The sequence below is a fragment of the Sphaeramia orbicularis genome, chromosome 10, assembly GCF_902148855.1.
Source record: "Sphaeramia orbicularis chromosome 10, fSphaOr1.1, whole genome shotgun sequence".
In the NCBI taxonomy this organism is placed as follows: domain Eukaryota; kingdom Metazoa; phylum Chordata; class Actinopteri; order Kurtiformes; family Apogonidae; genus Sphaeramia; species Sphaeramia orbicularis.
The window spans coordinates 8,193,076-8,218,734 of NC_043966.1; the positions used below are offsets into that span (position 1 = coordinate 8,193,076).

General features: G+C 34.1%; 1 protein-coding gene across 1 annotated transcript; it reads right to left on the reverse strand.

Annotated features, from left to right (window-relative positions):
• Positions 1-200: 200 nt before the first annotated feature.
• On the reverse strand, positions 201-24,015 carry cxcl14 (chemokine (C-X-C motif) ligand 14). The gene is made up of 4 exons (XM_030146195.1): positions 23,700-24,015; positions 20,940-21,045; positions 6,617-6,730; positions 201-2,964 (listed from the first exon to the last, which is right to left on the reverse strand). The coding sequence occupies exons 1-4, from the start codon at positions 23,758-23,760 to the stop codon at positions 2,949-2,951; spliced, it is 297 nt and encodes a 98-aa protein (XP_030002055.1). The 5' UTR covers positions 23,761-24,015; the 3' UTR covers positions 201-2,948.
• Positions 24,016-25,659: the final 1,644 nt, after the last annotated feature.

Consider the following 25,659-nt stretch of genomic DNA (forward strand, 5'->3'; position numbering starts at 1 on the left):
ATCAATATCTATGGCATTGTACTGACAAAAACAGTGCTTTTAGGCATTCCATGTTTTCTTTTCTGTCTGTTTTAGTCACATGATACACACAGGAGTTAGTACTTGATTGCAAAACTATTATTTTTGATGACTTTTGATGGTCTAATCATTTTTTCCGTGACTATTTCAACAGTGAAATCAATAAAATCACACAACCATAATTTGATGTATAGACACTTTATTGCTGCTTATGTATTACACTCAGTATTTTACTGTGTGTACGTGTTACCGACCCGAGATTTAAATAGCAAAACAACTATAATGCAGTAATATAATATACATGACACTATAAAGTCCTATGGTGAAGTCATCCTCACTAACATACAGGCTATATTGGTCCATTTACAAAATGCGTCTTTATATATATTTATATATATGATATAAAACAAGAGTAATGCACATTCTTCAAAAGGTACAGAAAATGTGGTGTTTTGTAAATATGCAGATATATCTGTGTATGAATTCTGTTTGGTGGCAACAAAACAACACCCAACAGTCTTTATTACAAAGTGTATCCACAGCATACAAAAGAATAACACATTTAACAGTACAGTTCAGATCTACTGGAGGAGATTAGATCGTAAAGTTCACCAGCGACGTTCACCAGTGACCACACATTAGTACAAATGAAATACCTGACTAATATTGAAACATTTGCTGCAGTGAGACGTGTTGATATGTGGACAGTTTTATATGTAAAATGTTGCTTGATTTTGCTACAACATGATCATATGGAGAATATCCCACTGAGTAAGTGTAGAGTCGTTCTGTTTTTCTGATTGTAAATGAATTAAAAACCCATTAAAAGACCAAAAATAATCTTTCTTTTTAATGACTGTTAAAGAAACACGTATTTATATATTATATTTTTAGCTGAATTTTCTACACTGTTGTCCATAAAGTTGGAATAAAATAGTTTAACCGCTTTCTCGTGAAATTATTGTGAAAATGTAATTTATTCTTAATAGATAAAATGTAACTTGGACTCAGTATATAACCATTACACTGGGTCAAAGGTGACACTGATGTGTATAAATAGGAATAAAAAGAGGAACGTGAGAATAAAATCATGCCAGGTTTATGGACAACAGCATTTAACTGATCCACATTGTTGAACAGTAGTAAAATAATCTGTACTAAACAGCTGTAAACTGTCATTATATGCACTGTTTTATTCCGTTTGAGTTTGCGTAACATTAAAAACTACAGTTCCCTGTTGTTTTACAGATATTTGGGTGTCTTTAAAAATGCAAGTACATGATAATAACCTGTAATCTAGAAAAAGTTCGGATCTCAGGGTCCCAAATGAGTCACAAAGTCCTGTTTTTATTGGGTCGACAACTGAGTAAAATGAACACTATTAAACTTCAGTTCATTATGAGCCATTGAGACTGTTCACGTCAAAATGAAAACACAATGAGTTCATATATGTTCACTTCACTTGATTTCCTATTCTGTGCTACAGTTGTACACTACTATGGCCTGATTTTATAATTTTATAATTGTATTGACATTTTATTAATTTTTTTATTTATTTATTTAGTTTTATTTATTTAATTTATTTACTATTTCTTTTTATCTAGAAAATCTTCCATTTTATGGTAATTACTTTTAAGTATGTATTTTCTGTATATGTGGATTTTTATTTTTCTGCCAGGATTGGGTTAATGTTATTTCTTTGTTCATCTGCAACAGAAAAATAAAGGGAAGAAAAAAAAGTGCTTTACTCTCAAATGAAAATGGACAAAATCAGAATAAAAAAACAAAACAATTCTGTCTCTAACTCATGTGATGTTAACATTAAATGTCAGTTTTGCCTGCGATGAACAGTAGAACATTCCCTCTCTGACTTATTTCTACTGCAAATTGTTCAACACAAGTCTGGAAAAAAATCTAAATATTCAGGAAATCATGTATTTTTGTAGATTTGAATCCTGAAGAGACATTGAATTTCACTTTTGGGTTTGAAGTTGACCTGTTCTAGGGGACTGACAGATGTGTTTTTGGTCTTTTCATGAGCTTGGTCGACAATAAATAAAACACAGAACGACTCTATCCTTACCTTTTTTTACCACATTCACCTTAATTCTCTGATTCTACGAGTAGATTTATGAGATATTTCTTCATAACACATTTAGTCTCATCCTGGGGAAATATTTTAAAGTATTTCTTGAATAAAACTTGATTCCATAAACTGTACTGTATGTAGCCATGGCACGTATGAATGAAATGCATTATTTAATTTTCTACTGCATCTATATCTTGCAGGTTATGTGAGATAGTATTTTACAAAATGAGTGTTGTGTGTTTGACACATATGACACACAGTGATGGATCTCCTCTGTCTGACTGTTTTATATGTAACCACGCTCTGAGTGACTCTAATACAAATACAGTGAATAAAAACTTTGTCGCTGCATTTTAGACTCTTAAGCACAGCTGCTAAATGTTGGCATTGTACAAATATCGTACCTGTCGTGGTGAATAACAGCAAAAATCGGAAACTTTAAAACACCCACACACATTTTCAGAAGAAGGTTTGCCAGTCTCTGCAAAATTACACATTCTTCACTTCGAAATAAGTCTAAAAGTCAAAGCAAAAGTCCCTTTAAATAAAAACCAAACCAACCTACAACTGCTCGAACCATGTCTCATCCACTACTTGACGAGTAACTACAGTTGTAAAGACTGAAGTGGTGAGTGACTGTAACTAGACTGATGACCGGCTAAAACCAGCCCACCAGCTTATATATAAGTATTTATATAGAGAGATATTTTCTTGATAAACCTCAGGCAGAAGAAGGAGAAGTACAGTTTGATCGTGGATTACATCTCGTACTTCACAAAAATAGTCCTGGTGTCGTCTTTTTCTGTCTTACTTTATCCATATTTGTTGGGGAGTGGTGGTTTTAGGCTTCGTACACCCTGTGGAGGAAACAGAGGAGGCATTACAGTTCTATTTCAGCACATTACAGTTCTTCTCCAGATTCTACCCACATCTGTGTATACTTCTAATTTATAGTGTACAGTGTTTGCTCTTGTGTTATATTTGTCTTTACTCGTGGTTGCTGTAATATTATATTGTTATTGAATGTAGAGCCTGACCGATATGGGATTTTTGGGGCCGAGGCTGATACCGATATTGGGGGCTACAAAAAGCCGATATCCAATATATCGGCCGATATCCGATATTGGCCGATAACCGATATATTGGCCGATATATGAAATAAGAACACTGATCTACACAGGATATAATAATCTTATATTAGATCATTGTGGACAGGTGGATAAACAGTTGCATAAATCTTTGTTTATCTCACAAATATAATTGACAAAACTTTCAAATGCAAACTATGCAATCACAAAAATAATTCGAGCAAAAAATATGACTGAGCACACAATTATGTTTTCACTCACAAATTTGGATGTGTCTGCCTCACGGCACTACAACTTCTTATGTGGACTAAGGACTAAACTGAGCATGTGCAGAGTGAATTAGGTGAGTCCTAAGTTGTTCCTGATTGGAGCAACTGCAAGAGTTACAGCTGACCCGTGTTACAACTGTCCCCAGTCTCCCCTACACTATTAATACCCAGGCCTGCTGGCAGAATGAAACTGTGAGGTAGACAGGAAGTGCACGGACATGGGTGTGTATGGTGGGGTAAATACGTCATGAGACAAGGGAGGGGGGGGGGGGGGGTTGATTTTCGGACGGGGGGGGGTTAGTGGTCAATCCTCGTCGGAGCGTGCGGTAGTGGTCCATGATTTTCGCCGGGGTGGGGGGTTGGAGTGGGGGTGGGGTAATAAGCAGTCCATCCTTGGGGGGGGGGGTTGTAGCTCCGTGATTATGTCATTGTGTGTGGGGGGGTGATAGTGTCATTGTCAGAGCAGGAGTGAAAGTGAAACTAACTCGCTTTAAAGTTCCTCTTATTCTCTGGGCAGCACACACACACACACACACACACAGGAGTAGCGAGCGACAGAATCTCCGCGCAGCCAAAAAGTTAATATATCAGCTACATCGGCTACATATTGGCCGATGTTGATTAATTGGTGATACGCTATAATCGGCCCGATTAATCGACTGGCCAATTAATCGGTCGGACTCTAACTGAATGTGTGTCATGCTGCTGCTACACTGTATTTTCCCAGTTTGGGATAAATAAAAAAAACTTAAAATAAAAAACAAAAAAATAAATAAATTTAAAAAATGTCAGTCAGTCTGTCTGTCTCTCTGTCTATTAAAGGTAAAATTAGTAAAATAAAGATTCCCAGTAGCTTCTGCTATGAACAGCAGGGGCCAGCATTTTACCAGGAAGATGGAATACACAGATTTACTGGATCAGCCTTGATGACTGACATCAGCTGTCTGTAAATAAGGTATTTTACATCGTCGGCTTCCTGATAAAACCTGCTATGTGACTTTTGGCAAATTTTACAGGAGAAACAAAAAACAGGAAATTGTGAAATATGACAAAAAAATATGTGTTCCTTTAATGTTGGTACTTATGATGGAATGTAAACAACTTTCACAGGAGACTAAAATTTGAAGCTGAAATAGGGGAGATAGCAGGTTTTTATTCCCAACCAAAAATTTCACTTAGCAGGTTTTATCAGGAAGCCGACGACATGCTGTGTTATACTAGAAATTGTTGCAAAAGCTTATGATGATAGAATTTCTGCTCATTCAATGATCAAGCCCCGAAAGATGTTAACCCTTTAGGTGGCATTTTTTTTAATGACTTGTATTTTTTTAATTTTCTTTTTCAAACATATCATATCCTCACACATCTAATATTAACATTAGAACACTGGTAAATTACCCACCCACCTGAAACAAGAAGGGGCCTTCATATCAATATAGTGGCTTTTTACCCCACACACATTAACATTAAGTACACTGGTCTACAATTTTTTAGAAATGATTTGCTTCAGAGATTAAATGTGCTAAATGTTACATATTTAATAAGATTAATTGGAAAATAAATGACAAAAGTGCCGGTTTGCTGATGTTTTCAAGGTATATGATTGAGTGTTATTACACATATATATTGGTTTATGTACATTTATATAATAGTTTTCTAAATCTTCCACTAAATAGAACCTGTAAAGTGAATGTATTCTAATGTGCAGACAGTGTTTTGAAGTAGATCTTGTAGCTCTGAGACAAATATTCCTTTTGAGTCAAACCCATTCTCTCGTTAATTCTTGAATTTCACATTTTGACCCAAGGCTGTATCCTGGAAAGTTCAGCCAACCAGCATTTTTGACTTGATTTTTCTTTATCAGTGGCTCTCATGTGGTAAAATGTCATTACTTTTTTTCTGGAAGCATTTTCCTTGTAGACCAGTGGTATCCGTGTATATAATATATACAGTACATACACCATAAATATCTACACAGAGGTGTCTAATCATAATATACACACATACATACATAAGGTATGTGATCATTGTATTTTCAGTGTGTATCCTGTCGGTCTTTAGTCTTCGAAATCTAAAGTTTCCAGGTATTTGCTCCATTTCAAAACATATTTTTCTGTCTTGTCCTGCATCCTATATGACATTCTTTCATACGCTGCTACTTTTCCCACTTCGGTCATCTACTCCTGGAACAGAGGGTGGTGGGGTTTTAACAAAAAAAATCAATTTTGATATCAAGATTTCAAAAAGGTGCAGCTTGGAAGTGGTTAGACATTAAGTACAGAAGAGAAGCTCTGATAGTGAGCTGTCAATAATAGCATCAAGACCTCTATTCACCCTAAAATCTGGAGTAAAAATGTAAAGCTGCACCACCAGAACATTTATTAGAGGGTCTGGGTAAAACAAGTGAGACCAGATAGATGACTAGTAGATAAGTTCAGTGTAAGTCTATGGGAACCAGGCCTCAAACAGCACCTCTATTTGACACCAAATTTGTTGGTATCTTGATGGTTTTTGTTCATTTTGGAATAATTCAAATCTAGTTTAGACTTTTAACCTTGTCATTGTCTCATGTTTTCACTCTTTAGGTGTTTTATAAGTATATTTTTTCCATTATCTACCTTCTCCACTTGGTGTTTTTCTTTAGTTTCTGGATAAACAGAGATCTAAAGGTTTTAGTATTTCATGTTGTTTACTGGTGACAGGTTTAATCACCCTGTAACCCTCAGAGTTTCAGTAGAAATGCGCTCAGGCATACATCTCAACCGCCTCCACTGGGCTTTTGCAGGGGTTAACCGTGACCTTTGACCTCTCTATGGTGGAAGGAGGGAGATGGAAGGAAATTCAACAAAACAAATCAATAAAGCAATGCAGAAAAACCCCGACAGTGTAGTAAAAAAACCTGCATTGGATGTTTTTTGTCAAGTCCCAGGAGATCCAATCAATAAATATCCAACCAATAAATAAAACAGTTACAATGATAATAATTCTAATACTACTACAACAATAAATAATAATAGAGTTTCTGTAATATAGATGTGCAGTGCAGTCATGTCAGGAGAAGAATGCACTAGTATCGTAGTGTTTTTTTGTCCTTACAGCAAAAAATACAAAGTAAAAAGAATCAGAAAATTCAAAGTGTTTTTGGACTTTACTTGTGCTTGTCCTTCCAGATGCGGAACCATTTGACCAGATTCTTGGTGCTCTGAAGTTTGGGATGAAGACAATATTCCTGACCTTTGAACCGAGACACGTTCTCCATTGTCACACTGAGGGAAAAAAACAAACAAAAAAAAAGACAAAAAGAGAGATGTCAGTTTGATCTAAACAGACTCCAGAAGTCATGTATTTACTGTCTGAAAATATAAACTACAATACAATACAATAAAAGGCCATTTACAATAATTAAGAAAGCTTATCATTTTTGATTTGTAATTCTGTTAGAAATTACAATAGAATGTGATAAAATATATTAAGATTAAATACTAAATGTCAGATTTTAGATGAGTGATTGATGTGTGACTGATATTGACATTTCTTTAATTAAAACTTTTTTTTTTTTAACAATGAAGAGAAACAGTGACAGCAATGAAAAAACAACAGATAAATGAATAAATAAATAGGAGGAGCCACTGACAGAACTGATCAATAGAAGGTGATTTATATGAAATAATGATCGGTTCAGTTCAGTTCAATGATCTATATTACAAAAGCCAAGTGGCCACTGTGTGTGAGTCTGGGGATTCACACAAAATCCACAAAGAGCTGACCGCTGCAGTTTGTCATACTCATGTATTTTTGGTCTAGGAACAGACTCGTGAAAACGGCAAGTTGATAGGACCAATATTTTGGGAGATATTAGTAATTTTGGAATACAATAGCCTTACAAACATGTTTCTATGGCCAGAACGCTTTGGCAGTGACTGCTGGACAAATGCAGTACAGCATGCACGAATACACAACAGCATAAAAACTACCACATCTAAAACCTGTGGATCCACACAGGTCAACGCATTAGTATATTATTTACATTGCCTAATTTGTTAATTCTGACATCCTGGTGCCATCAAAGTAATTTCTGGATCAAAACAGTAAATAACACCGGAGATTGGATGTTTGTGTTGTATAATTTTTCTCATTCATGAGGCACCAATCAGGGTTCAGAAGGGGCCAAATTCATTTAACTCAAATGTACCTTATAGTTAGTCTTTACCTGCAGTAAATCATGGTTTTATAAACCAGAGGCTCGCCTTCAAAACACCTTAAAATCTACACAAATTACAATGCCTGTGACCTTTGACCCTTGGCTCTAGTGAGGAAAACCTGCTCAAATAAACTGGTAAAAACATTTAGAAGAGGTAGAGAGCAGGACAGACAGCAGGTGTGTGTATGAACATTTAGATAAACAACATTTAAAGAAAATCTATTCATATTAACTTAAATGATAATAATAATAATAATAATAATAATAATAATAATAATAATAATAATAATAATAATAATAATACATCAGTTCTATATAGCGCTTTTGTAGGTACTCAAAGACACTTTACAACACTGGTCTACAAGGAAAATGCTTCCAGAATAAAAGTAATGAAATTTTACCACATGAGAGTCACTGATAAAGAAAAATCAAGTCAAAAATTCTGGTTGGCTGAACTTTCCAGGATACAGCCTTGGGTCAAAATGTGAAATTCAAGAATTAACGAGAGAATGGGTTTGACTCAAAAGGAATATTTGTCTCAGAGCTACAAGATCTACTTCAAAACACTGTCTGCACATTAGAATACATTCACTTTACAGGTTCTATTTAGTGGAAGATTTATAAAACTATTATTTAAATGTACATAAACCAATATATATGTGTAATAACACTTAATCATATACCTTGAAAACATCAGCAAACCGGCACTTTTGTAATTTATTGTCCAATTAATCTTATTAAAATACGTAACATTTAGCACATTTAATCTCTGAAGCAAATCATTTCTAAAAAATTGTAGACCAGTGTAATAGGCAGCCAACTTAATGTTCCTGTTCATTGTGCGCCTTTACTCAGTAAACTGGAAAAATCAGCTTATTATTCAATGACGGGTGAATGAACAGCATTTATTGAGTCGAATAAGAATATACGATTTTTTCTTGGTCGTTCTTCTCAGTCCAACTGGACTTGTTTCACTCTTTGGAGAACGTTTCATCTCTCATCCAGGAGTCTCCAGTTCTAATAGCTGGTGGGGGAAACTGGACTTATAAACCTGTGGGGGGAGTGGTCTGTGTTTCTGGGTGGTCACTGTGGACCCGACTCACAGTGACGTTGATTCTCGGATAATCTTGGCATGGCGTTGTTCTTGGGGTCTGGTTAATCTTCCCTTTTGGGGGCATTTTACAGACAATATCAGCCCCGGGATTAAAAGTACAGATCTGGCACCAGTTGACCACTGAGGAAAATCACCTTATTCATTTTTCAGCCAATCACACGGCAGCATACCGAAGCGTACTGGCCACAAATCAGCGGTCATCAACATGCCTTGAGCTATTACAATTAACTCAGCCAGACATTACTGCTCAAATAAATATTTATAAAAAATAACAACCAAAAGATAAGTATATTTATATATGGTAACACTTTACTTGAAGGTCTAGTTTATAATGCATTAAGCGCACATTCATAAGACATTATAATGCATTTATAGTGCATTATAAAAGTCATTACAACAGTTTATGATCATGTACAACAACTTATACCAAGGTTAATAAAGTATTTTAAGTGTAGGCATAACGTTTTATAAATTCAGCTTTCATAATGTTTTATACATCCATACCAAAGCAATGTGAAGGAATGAATTTTTTTAGGTGGGGAACTTTTGTTTGTTTTTTTCACTGGTCTCTAAACCCATCTATTTTAGGGATTTCATATTTATTTAAAAAAAAAAAAAAGTATGTGTTTGAATTAAAGATTAAGAGCTGCCACATTATTTTTTTATTTATGTATAAAGCAACATGTAACACTTCTATTTACTGTCTCTGTTCTTTTAATGTTTTGTTTTTGCAAAATAAAGAGTTATTAAGAACACTTGGATGTATAATTTTTGACTTACACTTTACTTAGAGCCAGCAGATACTGCTCATACGTCATCATACTTGTGTTATAATATCATACAATTGATAATGTGCTCTGTAACCCAGGACTTGAGATTCTTCCTACAAACACTGTTGTCACTTTGGTATGGATGTATAAAACATTATGAAAGCTGAATTTATAATACATTATGCCTACACTTATAATACTTTATTAACCTTGGTATAAGTTGTTTTACATGATCATAAACTGTTGTAATGACTTTTATAATGCATTATAAATGCATTATAATGTCTTATGAATGTGCACTTAATGCATTATAAACTAGACCTTCAAGTAAAGTGTTACCTTATATATATCTATATCTATCTATCTATCTATCTATCTATCTATCTATCTATCTATCTATCTATCTATCTATCTATCTATCTATCTATCTATCTATCTATCTATCTATCTATCTATCTATCTATCTATCTATCTATCTATCTATCTATCTATATGAGTATACTTCAAGGCATAACTGATACATTTCTACAAATTTGGTGTAAATATGGTGTATATCTGTTTCATAGATATACATACTGTTAATATTGTAAATTGTGCCTATTCATATTCAGTCCACTTCTACTAAGCTCTATCCTAGGTTATTTTGTTAAACTGTAATTTTTTCAATTATATAACTTATTTTTTTTGTTTTTGTAATTTTATATTCGCTCTATTCTTATTTCTTTAACATTGGTGTTTGTAAATATTGCTGCACTGACTGGAGTAGCACTCCTAACTACACACAATGACAATAAAGGTTATTCTATTCTATTCTATTCTATTCTGGACAGTTTGCATGTAATTGCTAAATTCCTCATGCATTATTCGCTAAGGGATAAAGAGTCAGATTTGGGGTGGAGCTGCTTTAAAACATCTGAATGCCTGTTTAAGAAACCCAAATGGAAATCAGTCAAGTTGAAGCACGACTGACATGTTTTGCCCTGAAATTTTCGCTTCTATTCTCCCGTGGAGTCAATAAGCTAAATGCCCTCCCATTTCAAGGACCGGCCCGTCCACCGCTAACACTTTGTTGGCAACGACGCAATATTATGGAGGTGCCACAGAAATATGTTGACATCTAAGCTCAGTGAATCAACTGGTCTGTCTGCAACGCTCTGCTCAAGGAAACGTTAGAGACAGTCTGCCTGCATGTGGCATATTCAGGCCAAACAAGAGAAATGTGGGAAAAACAGCCACCGTGCCATGGGGCCTCTCCATCCAATGAAACACTCAAAGGCCCACCAAGCCATGAATGTTCAATGAGCTGACTAGAAGTGAAAAGACTTGACTCTCCATAAAAACGCTGCATTCACTTGGTTTAAGGATTAGATTGAAGAGTTGCATCTATTTTCTTGCCCATTCTGTTGTCACTTTGGGTTTACTTGGAAAGCTCTACAAGTTTTGTTATAAAAAAAAAAAAAAAAGAAAAAAAAACGAACAGAGCGTTGAGTGTGTGTTTGTTCGATAGGGAAGAACATGAAAGTGCTTTTGTTCACCGACGCCCCGTGCATTTGTGACAAATTGCATTAAGAATCACTCTGACAGTAGAAGAAGTAGACAAATAGTGTCTTGTTTTTGTCCGGATTTGGACCCCAGTCCAGAATGAAAATCTACTCAATGTTACATCGAACTCACGCCACACTGTTTCATCTGTGTTCGCTAGAAAGGGAATCCTGTTACGCCTAAAAGGAGCTCACCTCTCCATGCAAGGCTCCACCTCCTCCTTTTCTTAATTCAAGATTTTTTTTCCTAATTTAAGTTTTTTTTGGCTTAATTCAAGATTTTTTTTTTTTAATTCAAGACATTTTTTAATTCAAGTTTTTTCTTTTTTTTATTAATTCAAGAATGTTTTTTTTTCCTAATTCAAATGTTTTTTTGTTTTTTTTTTGCTTAATTCAAGATTTTTTTTTTCCTAATTTGAGTTTTTTTTTTTTGGCTTAATTCAAGATTTTTTTTATTGCTTAATTCAAGTTTTTTTTGCTTAACTCTAACATTTTCCACTTAAATATGTGTACTGATGAAAAAAATGAAAACGCATAATCTGACAAACCTCCATATACCGCAGTACTGTGGTATCTACAGTTTCTTTTCTTAATTCAAGATTTTTTTTTCCTAATTCAAGTTTTTTTTTGGCTTAATTCAAGATTTTTTTCTTAATTCAAGATATTTTTTAATTCAAGTTTTGTTTTGCTTAATTCAAGACGTTTTTTTGCCTAATTCAAATGTTTTTTTTTTTTTTGCTTAATTCAAAATTTTTTTTATTGCTTAATTCAAGTTTTTTTTTTTTTGCTTAACTCTAACCTTTTCCACTTAAATATGTGTACTGATGAAAAAAATGAGAACGCATAATCTGACAAACCTCCATATACCGCAGTACTGTGGTATCTACAGTCACGGAAAAAAAATTATTAGACCATCAAAAGTCATCAAAAACAATGGTTATGCAATCCAGTCCTAACTCCTGTGTGTATCATGTGACTAAAACAGACAGAAAAGAAAACATGGAATGTCTAAAAGCACTGTTTTTGTCAGTACAATGCCATAGATATTGATGGAAGAACTGAAGTGATTTTGGTTATTATCAAGAAAACATGGAAAATGGATAGATATCAGCTCTGAAATTAAACGACTATATTTTTTGCACTAAAACAAAGAAAAAACTATGAAGTTGTCATTATTTATAGGTTATTATGGTGTTATTTTACCCCTAGCTTAGATACTGTTTAAGTGTAGTATTTTCTGGAGGACTTGTTGAGTCTGGACATCCAAAAATGTATCTTTTAATAATAAAATTTATAATTTAGAATAACTTTGGACCATTTTTTTAAATAATCGTTTGTGTGAGCAGAATGGGAAAACCATCCAAAACAACTAAAAAGCTGAAAAACAACTGAAGTGGAGTCTTGACATGTTGGAACAGTCAGTGTAGTTCTGTCTGACGCTCTGCATGTTGATTTAACATGAATTTGGCTGGAATAGATGCAGCCCAAAGTGGCTTGGATGCTTCATCTAAGCCTGATAATTGTGAGAAAACCCTCCCTGTCACTCAGCTGTGGTCTGGAATTTTCTGTAAATACATGTATAGTCCCCGAAAAAATTATTAGACCATCAAAAGTCATTAAAAACAATAGTTATGCAATCCAGTCCTAACTCCTGTGTGTATCATGTGACTAAAACAGACAGAAAAGAAAACATGGAATGTCTAAAAGCACTGTTTTTGTCAGTACAATGCCATAGATATTGATGTAAGAACTCAAGTGATTTTGTTTATTATCAAGAAAAACATGTTAAATGGATAGATATCAGCTCTGAAATTAAACTACTATGAGCTATTTTTGTTGTTATCATTATATTTGTCCAAATAAATGTACCTTTAGTGGTACCAGGCATTAAAATAAACAAGAAATTGAAGAAAATAAACATTCTTATTTTTACGAGTTTTAACATATCTTGTATTTTTATCAACATCTTTGTGCAGCACTTTGGACACTTTGTTTTAAATGTGCTATAAAAAAAAAAATTTCAATCTTGACAGCACTGGACACACACTGGTGGAAAAAAGTTCTTAGACGCCCCATGGATTTGTGATGAATTGCATTAAGAATTACTCTGAAGTGATTGAACTCCATTCTCCAAACCCACATGCTTTCCTTCTGCACATGCTCTGTTCCATCGAGGTCAAAACTGGATGTTTCAGCAGATAATGAAACACATCCAGGACGTGACATGTTGGAACTATCACCAATTTAGTTTGGTTATTTTTTTCTCGTTAACAAGAAACCAAAACAAAACAAAAACTAGAAAAGCACTCAGATCAGCACCCCCCCCCCCCCCCCCATCACCACCAGAGTATCTACATTTCCTGTAATTTTCATCCAAATCCATCCATAACTTTTTTGAGTTATCTTGTACACAGACAGACAGACAGACAAACCAACGCCAGCACAAACATAACCTCATTAGCGGAGGTAAAAAGGTCATTTGCATGTGTCTGTCTTTTGAAACACAAAATAGATTTTTCTGCAAATATTTCATGATAATATTTAAAATTGTGTAAAAATTAAAGGGGTCATATTTTGCTAAACCCACTTTTATTAGTCTTTGGTTCATTTATTTGTGTATTTGGATCCTAATAGTTCATAAAGTTTGAATTTGAACCCTCCAGGTGCTGCAAAACTATCTTTATATTCATTCCAGCAAAAACTGACTGGATTTCTACAACCTGTTTTAATTCCTGCTTAATTTGTTAATTTTTATAACTAGTTACCGCACGACATTTGCAAGTATTAGGTCCAGACTTCTGACGAACATTTCTCCGAGTATGACATAATTGTTTACAAGCAGCAGCGGTTGTAATAAAAACTGAAAATATGTCCAAACTTGGAGCCGATTACCTAAAATGTTCAATTGTTGGTTGAACGGGACAGAGCAGCACAGCCAACAACCTAGAGGGGGCGGGGCCTGAGGTGGCTAACTGGAAAAACTCTAAATCTGTATTTTTCTCATTTCTAGTCAAAATATCTCATCATACTTAAAATAAGACAGAATCACCTAAACAGTAACTTTTCAGTGAGATATAAGAACTGATTTTTAGACAACAGATCTGGAAAATCTGATTTCAAGAAATCTTACCCAGATCATTTTCACTTGTTCCATTGGCAGATTTTTTTTTTGCTTAATTCAAGATTTTTTTTTTTTTGTTAATTCATGATTTTTTTTGTTTAATTCCTTTTTTTCTTTTCTTAATTCAAGATTTTTTTTCTTAATTCAAGTTTGTTTTTTTTTGTTGCTCAATTCAAGATTTTTTTTGCTTAATTCATGATTTTTTTTCTGTTTAATTCATGATTTTCTTTTCTTAATTCAAGATTTTTTTTCTTAATTCAAGTTTCATTTTGCTTAATTCAGATTTTTTTTTGCTAATTCATGATTTTTTTGTTTAATTCATGATTTTCTTTTCTTAATTCAAGATTTTTTTTTCTTAATTCAAGTTTTTTTTTTTTGCTTAATTCAAGATTTTTTTTTCTTAATTCAAGATATTTTTTAATTCAAGTTTTTTTTTTTTTTGCTTAATTCAAGAATTTTTTTTTGCCTAATTCAAGTTTTTTTTTTTTTTTGCTTAATTCAAGATTTTTTTATTGCTTAATTTAAAGTTTTTTTTTTTGCTTAATTCAAGGTTTTTTTTGCTTAATTCGATTTTTTTTTTTTTTTGCTTAATTCGATTTTTGTTTTTGCTTAATTCGATTTTTTTTTCCTTAATTCAATTTTTTTTTTGCTTAATTCAAGTTTTTTTTTTTGTTGCTTAATACACTTTTTTTTTTTTTGCTAAATTCAAGCAAAAAATATCTTGATTTAATTTTTTAAACTTGTTTTTAGAGGGGCATTTTTACCAGAGCATGAGGAGACATGATTAAAACTTCACAAAGAGCCCGACTATGGATGAGTAAAAAAAACAAAATATAATTGAAGATGGAGGGAGAAAGAGGGAGAAGGGGTACAATGAGAAACCAGGGATGATTTAAGGCCTTCAGTGTGTTTGTGTGGTTCGCTGCCAAACCCAGCACCATAAGCCAAACGGCCACAACAAGGGCCAGAGGAGGCTCATTCCTCTCCCGCTCCCTTTCTTTCTGTGGCTTCCCGGAGCCCGCTGAGGCTCATTTTTCACTGGGCACCAGCGGCTGGTGGCCCCCATCTCATGCTGATAGAGCGGACTGGAATAATGGCGACTTGGCGGGTGACGCACGCAAACAGAAACAGACCTGAGGATCGCACTGTCATTCTTTTGTTCCTACATCTACAAATGACACAACTTCTGTGCATTTAATCTGACATCTGATGAGGTCAAGGAAAAGGCAAAGAAGAAAATAATCAAGAAAATGAACTAAATAATGTAGAGCATGACCAAAAATTAATATAAAATGCAGAAATTAGTCATGAAAATAAAGAAAACTGCAAAAAATAAACAAGAAAAAAGGAACATTAACAGCACTTTTCCTGAATTCGAGTGTTTCATTGCAAATAGGGTTGAGCTAAAAAAAAAAAAAAAAAAAAAAAAAACAGTAGTTGCAAATATAATAATGTAATTGTATACTGTGGTAAATGTAATTGTAATAAATTTAATTAACCCTTTCATGCACAAATTTTGAGAACCTTCATCAAAATTTTTTCCTGAGTGTTTTTATTCATCTTTAGGCATGGAAAACACAATGCGATTGAAAATTTTCTTCTGAAAAAAAAAATAAAAAAATAAAAAAAAAAGTAAAAAAAATGCGTAAAAAAATAAATAATGAAAAAACAAAACAAAAAAACAACCTATTTATGAGCCTATTTTTCATGATGTTGCAAAAATGTCCACTCAACTGGACACACATGTTTAATTTTTGACGCACAGAAACATGTATTTATTGATAAATTGTGTGAAAACTATGGGTAACGCTTGTGATTCTGGGGGTTTATGCTCAGGAGAGATCTACATAATGTTACCAATTCATGTCAGAAAAGATATGTAGTGTCTTAAAACTTTAATAAAGATATGTAAAAAAAACCAAAACCAAACAAACAAAAAAAATGAAAAGAACAACAAAATCCATGAATATACAAGAGAGCAGCTGTAGAATAGCTGTCCACGGTAGAGACCAGTGTGCATGAAAGGGTTAATAATGAATTATATAGTTTGTCTTTATGGGTAAATTTTGCTTTATTTTCCTTGTATGCTTCAGAGGTCAGTTTTACTTGAAAGAATGATTCATTTTTTCATTATTTGAATTATTTTAGATGTCTTACCTATAAGTTTATGAAAAGTTTATCCCATTTTGACCATAAATCATAATTTAAAACCACAAGTAACATCTGATTTCTTCAATTATCACACAGGAAGAAAAATCAGTCTTAGAAGTTCTATCATTTGGTTATTATTTGTACACTTTGCAGGTTTAAAAACCAGTTTGGACATTGCACAGTCTTTTTGCCCTTTGATGATATTGTACATGTTTATGTTCTTAATTTGATATATACATTGTGTCATTAGAATTGAAACTTTTCTCAGTCCACGCTGCCTATTGTATGAATGGTGGCTCAGTCATTATTAAACAGAAGACAGAATCATTGTGTATTATTTATCTACATGTCAGTCTGACTCACTGGATGTCCTCAGTTGGAATAAACCTGCAATATTTAGACTTCTATATTTTAAAAAAAACAACCTCTAATCTGCAACTACACACTGAAGTCACCCAGGTTTGATAAAAACATAGTTTTTATACACCTTAGCCACACAACCCAGACAGTTTTTACCTTTTTTGGGGGGATATTCTAATGTAATTCTGATTTTATGAGGATTTTTGGGAATTCTCCAGTAGGTTACAATACATCGTCACAGTTTATACTGATCTGGAGTACATATATAAATTAAGATGCTTTAAAGAAAAGTCCACATTTATGGTCAGAAGAAGAAAAACAACTGCACAACTTTATGAAGGAGGATAGAAGCAAATTTTTGGATAGGAGTAAATATTTGAAGGCTGAACCTTTCAAAACAATGTTCACACAGTTAACCCCTAAAGACCCAGTGCTACTTTTGTGGCTTTTCCAAAATGATTTTTCCTCTATTTCTACCTTTCTTAACTGATTTATCACTTTTTTTTTTTTTTAAATATTACCCTGTGTATTTAACACTTTTTGGTGTAAATCATGTATTTTTCTATATTTCATTCACAGATCATGCAGATGTTCATGAAAACTCAGAATACATTCAAAGTTAATTATATGAAAACAGAGAAACATGAAGAAAAAGTTCATTTTTCAGCAAAGATATTGCTAACTGAATGTAAAAACAAGTGTGTCCATCCACTGTCATTGATCCAACTCCATGGGTTTTACTGGTGAATCAATGTTGTAGAAGATGACGGTGTTTCCATGGTAACTACGAAGCCTTTGAACATCCAAACTGTTCTTAACTAATGATCATGAAAAGATGGGAAACTGTATTTTACACCAATTATTTACATGTATTGATAGGATTAGTGGATCAACAGGTATTAAACAGTTTATGTCTGTAGATGGTTTGTTTCACTGGTGGCTGTTTAGGTTTTTATGGGTTAAACATCATCTGCCACCAGTGGAAAAACACTGAAAAACCCTAATTTTAATCCGGATGGTCACAGCAGCAGGTGAACAGGGGTTATAGTGGAATACTCACTGTCATAAGCCATGCAAACAAGTCTATTTGGATGCTTTTTTTTTCAGAGTACGAGCAAAAACAACAATACAGTCACGGAAAAAATTATTGGACCACCCCTTGTTTTCTTCAGTTCTTGTTCATTTTAATGCCTGGTACAACTAAAGGTACATTTGTTTGAACAAATATAATGATAAGAACAAAAATAGCTCATAGCAGTTTAATTTCAGAGCTGATATCTATCCATTTTCGATGTTTTTTTTTTTTTTATAATAACCAAAATCACTTCAGTTCTTCCATCAATATCTATGGCATTGTACTGACAAAAACAGTGCTTTTAGGCATTTGTTTTCTTTTCTGTCTGTTTTAGTCACACGATACACACAGGAGTTAGTACTTGATTGAATAACCATTGTTTTTGATGACTTTTGATGGTCTAATCATTTTGGTAACACTTTACTTGAAGGTCTAGTTTATAATGCACTAAGTGCACATTCATAAGACATTATAATGCAATTATAATGCATTATAAAAGTCATTACAACAGTTTATGATCATGTAAAACAACTTATACCAAGGTTAATAAAGTATTATAAGTGTAGGCATAATGTATTATAAATTCAGCTTTCATAATGTTTTATACATCCATATCAAAGTGACAACAGTGTTTGTAGGAAGAATCTCAAGTCCTGGGTTACAGAACACATTATCAATTGTATGATATTATAACACAAGTATGATGGCGTATGAGCAGTATCTGCTGGCTCTAAGTAAAGTGTAAGACAAAATTATACACCAAAGTGTTCTTAATAACTCTTTATTTTGCAAAAACAAAACATTAAAAGAACAGAGACAGTAAATAGAAGTGTTGTATGTTGCTTTATACATAAATAAAAAATAATGTGGCAGCTCTAAATCTTTGTTAATTCAAACACATACTTTTTTTTTTTTTTTAAATAAATATGAAATCCCTAAAATAGATGGGTATAGGGACCAGTGACAAAACATAACTAAAGTTCCCCACCTAAAAAAATAAATTCCTTCACACTGCTTTGGTATGGATGTATAAAACATTATGAAAGCTGAATTTATAATACATTATGCCTACACTTATAATACTTTATTAACCTTGGTATAAGTTGTTGTACATGATCATAAACTGTTGTAATGACTTTTATAATGCACTATACAGGGTGGGGAAGCAAAATGTACAATGAACATTTAGTTGTTTTTTCTCAGCACGCACTACGTCAATTGTTTTGAAACCAAACATATATTGATGTCATAATCATACCTAACACTATTATCCATACCTTTTCAGAAACTTTTGCTCATATGAGTAATCAGGAAAGCAAACGTCAAAGAGTGTGTGATTTGCTGAATGCACTCGTCACACCAAAGGAGATTTCAAAAATAGTTGGAGTGTCCATAAAGACTGTTTATAATGGAAAGAAGAGAATGACTATGAGCAAAACTATTATGAGAAAGTCTGGAAGATACTATTAAAGAAGAATGGGAGAAGTTGTCACCCGAATATTTGAGGAACACTTGCACAAATTTCAGGAAGCGTGTGAAGGCAGTTATTGAGAAAGAAGGAGGACACATAGAATAAAAACATTTTCTATTATGTACATTTTCTTGTATCAAATAAATTCTCATGACTTTCAATAAACTAATTGGTCATACACTGTCTTTCAATCCCTGCCTCAAAATATTGTAAATTTTGCTTCCCCACCCTATAAATGCATTATAATGTCTTATGAATGTGCGCTTAATGCATTATAAACTAGACCTTCAAGTAAAGTGTTACCATAATTTTTTCCAAATGTACCTTTAGTTGTACCAGGCATTAAAATGAACAAGAAATTGAAGAAAACAAGGGTGGTGAATCTCGTATGTTTAAAAAAAATCATTAAAAATGTAAATGTTTGCAGCAGGAAAACAACTTCCTGTATTACAGCTCAATATATCTATCAGCTGAAACACCATTAGTTGAATCTCCCAAAACATTACCACCCTCGTACGTCCACACTGTCCTGCTCAGATTGGGTTCTCGGTGCGATTCCCTAAACCTCCAGCAGGTGGAAGCAAGAGTTTGAGCCTCAGACACTGACCTGACTCCAGGGAGGTTGACATAACATTCCCATCTGTTGCCCTTTCATGTAGATCTGACGTGAATTCCTCGCAGAAATCCCACATTCTCCCACATCTCACATTTGTACCTCCTCGCCGTCGAGGTCGGTCCGTCGAGAAAATACGCTCCATACTGTATATATAATTAGAGTTTATTTATGTTGGGTCAGACGATCTGTCCCAGCGCCGCAGGCTGCTTTAAGACTGTTGAATTCTCTGGAGGAGGTTCATGGTGCATTCCACAATACCTTAAATTGTTCATAATAGCTGTCTGTGTGTTAAGGCTGTGATTGAACAGGTCAAAGGTCAGGCTGCAGAGGAGGAGAACAGCAGTAATGTGCAGATCAGAGTGTATTATTGTAGAAAAAACATCACTTTTTTGACGTCAAGTTCCTTCCAGGTTACATACTTTTGTTGTTTTTATACCTAATGATGTTTCCAGACTTTATCTGATAACTCCGTATTACATATTTAGGGATTTTAGTGATTTATTCCTAACGTGCAATTAAATTTAACATATGTATAAATACAAAAATCAACAAATCACGACAATCTTAGACAGAAGAACAGTCCAATAGTTTCATTTACATGCCCGATATTCTCTTCTATTGGTACATTTATGCATTAATTTATCATCAAAAGCCTATCAAGTCACTTCACATGTGATTGAAGCATGTGACGGTTCCATAAAAAGCACAGATTCTTAAAAGCGCAACACTTTCTATCTCCCATCTGCAGGCTGTAATTAAATCAAAAATGCATCCTAACAGTCCAAATCCACCTCAGCAAAGCACTGAGCAGAGATGACAGGATGTTTTGACGGCAGCCATACAGCTGTCAAGTAATTTTATGTCATTTTGGAGCACAGTCACGGCACTGTAGATCAGCTACAAATACTGTTATTATGTCCTGCGGTGCTAGCAACAAGTAAACATATAGAGAGGAAGGATGGGATGAGTGGAGAAAAGGAGGAAATGGAGGAAAGAAGGCGCAGGAGGGGAGACGGAATGTACAGAAGATGAGGTCAAATGGAAACATGACTCACAATATCATCTTCTCCTGGCAGTACGGGTGTTTGGGTTTGATCTCCAGCTTCTGTACGTCCTTGTATCTGATCTTTGGTCCTTTTCTGGTGCATCTGCACTTATAGGCTGTGGAGGAATTAAATATGACAGAAAAATACATTAGAGTGAAAATTTGTCTTTTTTTAAATTGTCTCCTTGAATTTTCACTTCTATATTATGTTGAGCAAACAAGTCAGTTAGTGGCAATCAGGAAGCTCATATCATTTCCATATTTGAAATAAATCAACTAAAAAAACAAATAAATAAGTTGCAACACATGAACGAAAGGATCATCTGACAGATTATGGGAGACAGGTGAAATAAAAGTGTTAATTCCACAAAAGCTGAAGGAAAAATTAGCTTTCAATCATTACTAACCCCCTGGTTTATTATTCATTATACGCTGACAACATGGTATTAACAGTGTCTTTGTTATATCTCAAAGTTATGAATGTTTTACTCAAGTTTCAGACTCCGCAAAGTTTAACTCAAGTCACATCTTAACTGTATTAATCAGGGTTGTACCCATATATCCATATATCATCCAGTGTCGGTATCTGCATTATCTGTCGTGTTATACAAAAGCTTTTTCCATTAATTTGCATGTTTTAATTTGCATTCATTCAAAGATAATGCAATGAAGGGCTGAAAGACTTAAAAATATTAACAATTTAGCTTAATTTATATTGAGGATTTCTTTGTTTAGGGTGGATAAATCAGAATGTAACATCAGTATTGGCCAAAATGTTATATTAAACATCAATATTGGGTACAAATTTTGCAATCTATTCATATCTACAATTAACATCATGGGGAAAAAATAGCAAAAACCAGCATTTTTAACCTTGAAAGTGGGTATTTTTAACGTGACAACCCCTAAATGACGCAAACTGATCCTGATTTGATGTTTTAGTCTCATAAATTATCAATAACTAAGATGAACCTGTAGCTTCTCTGCTGCTTCTGCTAAAAACAAACAAAAAACAAAACAAAAACAACAACAGTTCATTCATGAGGTTTCTTACTAAAGATCTGCATGTGAATAAACAACAGAGACAAAAACACACAGATGTTTCCAGTGATGTATTCATCATATATTTTCTTATTTCAATCCATCATCCTGTGGTGGTCCAGTCCTCCAGCTGCTGAAGGGACCCCAGAGGAAATGAGTTTTGGATGATTGTGTGTTTGTGAGAGGGGTGGGATGGGGGTGGGTGATGACCTAGAAGTCCAAGGTTTGGTCCATCCATCACCTGCTATCTGTCCCCACCGCCCACCACTAAATCTGTCACCGGAGCAGACGCTATGGACACCACAGACCCATAAATGAGGGGGGGACACAGGGGTTAAACAGCCCTGCACCATGTCAAGGTTTATGCTGGGCTTTAGGAAAGGTGTAGGGGCTCAACTTAACAGGTGATGCGTTCAAGTGCTGTCTTTTACTCCAAATGCTTGTTTTTTTTCCTGCAGGTGTAGATGTGACACTGGACAAATTTTAACACATTTGACCGAAAGGCAAGGATTTCATAGAACTGGGAACATGTTTCTGCACAGTGCTTGACTATAAATGCTTTGAATCTTCAAATTTTTTTTTTTGACTCATAGAAGGTAAAGAGTGATGTTTGGAGATCTGTGTAAATGGAAATCACATGATAATATTGACAGATTTAACAACCCAGACAGTTATTGTGGTTCTGTTTTGCACCATATTAGAGTTATGAGGGGTTGTAAATGACATATAGACAATATACACAGGGAAATATGCAGCAAGTAGCTTCAGATCAAGTCATTTTTTTGAGGAGAAGATTAACCCTTTCATGCATAAGTCACTCCAGTGGACAGTTCTTCTCCAGCTGTTCTCTTGTATATTCATGGGTTTAGTTGTTTTAGTTCCATATCAGCCAACACAGTGGACACTTACGCATCATCTCTTATCCTGACATTCATACTATTACTGTAACTTTGCAGTTCTTGATTAACTTAATCTGAACTAACATGTTTGTGTGTAAATCAATTGTTATTTGTTAGACAAGAAGGTTTTTTTTTTTTTTTTTTGCACATTATCTTGATGAAGTGAGGAATTAATAGCATTAGAATATGTTAAAATGTGAGAAGACATCAGATTAAGCAGCATTAAACATGTTTTTATTTCATTGTTTTCATATCCCTCTCTGATATTGGGTTTTAAACACGTTTCTTTACTTCCTACTCCCTTTCAGGCACAACAGTTGTTCTTTTTTTTCTTCTATTATTTGATTTTTTGTGTATTGTTTATCATTATTATTACTAGTTTTCTATTGTTTGATTTTTTTTTTTTTTTTTTTAATTATTATTTTTATTTAATTTTTGTTTCATGTTTTGTATTATGCCTGTGTCTGAAATAAACTAACCTAAACTTAAACTTCAAAAAATAAATGCATGGATATTTTTGCAACTCCACAGAAAAAAAACTGGATCGCATTGTTTTTTTCATGCTTAAGGAGGAATAAAAACACTGAGGAAAAAACATCTGGACTAAGGTTCTCACAATTAATCCATGAAAGGGTTAAAAAAAACAAGACATCACTGTCTTTTTCTGCAACATTACGCATGTTTCAACCCAACTTTTTGCAACTATTTCCATATAAACCAACACCAAAACGACCCTGTTGTTGTTTTTGCTTTTGCAACACATGCTGTAGCTCCAGAAAAAACACAACACACTCTTTAAAAAAACAAACCTAAAGTAATAAACTTCTTACCTTCTGCGTTTAGGAAGTATAAGGCCACTATTAACAGCAGCAACGCCGCGCACCGATGCATGGTTTCACAAGTAAAACAATAATAATAATAGTACCAATCCGTGCGCTCCAGGCGATTTTAAACGCACTGAAACTGGACAAAAACCTTCTAAGTGTCAAAAAAAATATCCACTTGTAGTAAATGTGAAGCAAAACTGATGCTTTTTTTTGCGTCTTTTCTGGAGTTCCTTTTTGCGCGCTGGTTGTGCAACTCCGTGCGCGCGTCCTGTGCGTCTGGATGAAGCTCCACTCAGTCGCTGGGGTCTCTCTCTCTCTCTTCTCGGCAGCAGCTCTTTTAAAAGCAGCCCGCTGCCCCGTCCTCATTAATATGCACGACCAGACAGCGAATCAAACACTTGTGGCCTGCGAGAGAGAAGAGGAGAGAAAGGAGGGAGGGAGGGGGAGGAGGGGAGAGGAGGCACAAAAAACGCGATTGTCCGGTGGAAGAAGTCCGAGGTGACGTCTGCTGTGGAGGTTATTTCAGCCCCTGGAAGCTTATGGAACAGACGGGAAACTTAGAGGACCGGAAGGAGGGTAGGGGGTGGTGGTGGTGGTGGGGGTCCGTGCGTAACAGAGAGGAGTAAGGGCAGAAATGTAATAGCACAATGTAAAGGAAAACAAAACAAAACAAAACAAACAAAAAAAAAAAACAGAGATGTGTCATATGTTGTTGATTTTAGATAAGGAATATATGGATGGAAGGGGTATTTTCTTGCCACAAAAGATCAAAAGTCAAACAGATTCAAGGACTGAGGCAGAAGTTCATTCAGCAAATGCACCAAAAAATATGCCTTCATTCAGAAACTTGTTGCACAAACTGTCAAATTCAACAGGATCAGATCAGGTGGAGAGTAAAATACAGTAACTACATATTATTTAAAAAAAAAAATAAATAAAATAAAAATAATAATAATAATAAAAAAATAATAAAATGAACAAATATATTAAAGTGACATTATCATAGAGTTGACCCATAAAGGTACAGAAGATTATGATATATATATATATAAGATTATGTCATTGGAAAAAAAAAAAAGGTTCGATATATTTTTATTATTATTCTGAGGGGAAAAAGTCCAAATTCTGAGATTAAAGTCAGAATTATGAGAAAAGTCAGAATTCTAAGGGGGGAAAAAAATCAGAATTCTGAGATTGAAGTCAGAATTCTGGGAAAGTGTCAGAATTCTGAGATTAAAGCCATGGTTCTGAGATGAAAATCAGAATTCTGAGATTAAAGCCATGGTTCTGAGATGAAAATCAGAATTCTGAGATTAAAGCCATGGTTCTGAGATGAAAATCAGAATTCTGAGTTTAAAGTCAGAATTCTGAGGAAAAAAGTCAGAATTCTGAGTTTAAAGTCAGAATTCAGAGAAAAAAAAGTCAGAATTCTCAGATTAAAGTCAGAATTCTGAAAAAAAAAAAAGTCAGAAATCCGAGAAAAACAGTCAGAATTCTGAGATTGAAGTCAGAATTCGGAGAAAAAAGTCAGAATTCTGAAAAAAAAAAAAAAAGTCAGAATTCTCAGAAAAAAAGTCAGAATTCTGAGATTAAAGTCAGAATTTGGAGAAAAAAGTCAGAATTCTGAGGAAAAAAAATCATAATAATAATAAAAAAATAAATTGGACCTTAATTTTTTTGGTTTGTTTTTTCCAGTGGCTCTAATCCTCTTCCGTATAAAGCCCTAAACATCCACCATCGAACAAAAATTTACTAATGTTAAATGTTTAATACCTTATCAATCCATGTAAATAATTGGCGTAAAATACAGTTTATCATCTTTTCATGGTCATCAGATATGACCCATTTGGATGTTCATAGGCTCCGCAGTTACCATGGAAACACTGTCATCTTCTACAACATTGTTTCAGCAGTAAAACCCATGGAGTTGGATCAATGACAGTGGATGGAGACACTTGTTTTG

Excerpts from the sequence above, each read along its gene's own strand:
- cxcl14 (XM_030146195.1), bottom strand. The coding sequence starts at position 23,760 with ATGCATCGGTGCGCGGCGTTGCTGCTGTTAATAGTGGCCTTATACTTC. Across the intron at positions 21,046-23,699 it reads ATACTTCCTAAACGCAGAAG|CCTATAAGTGCAGATGCACC; the intron begins GTAAGAAGTTTA and ends ATTCCTCCACAG. Across the intron at positions 6,731-20,939 it reads TGCCAGGAGAAGATGATATT|TGTGACAATGGAGAACGTGT; the intron begins GTGAGTCATGTT and ends TTTTTCCCTCAG.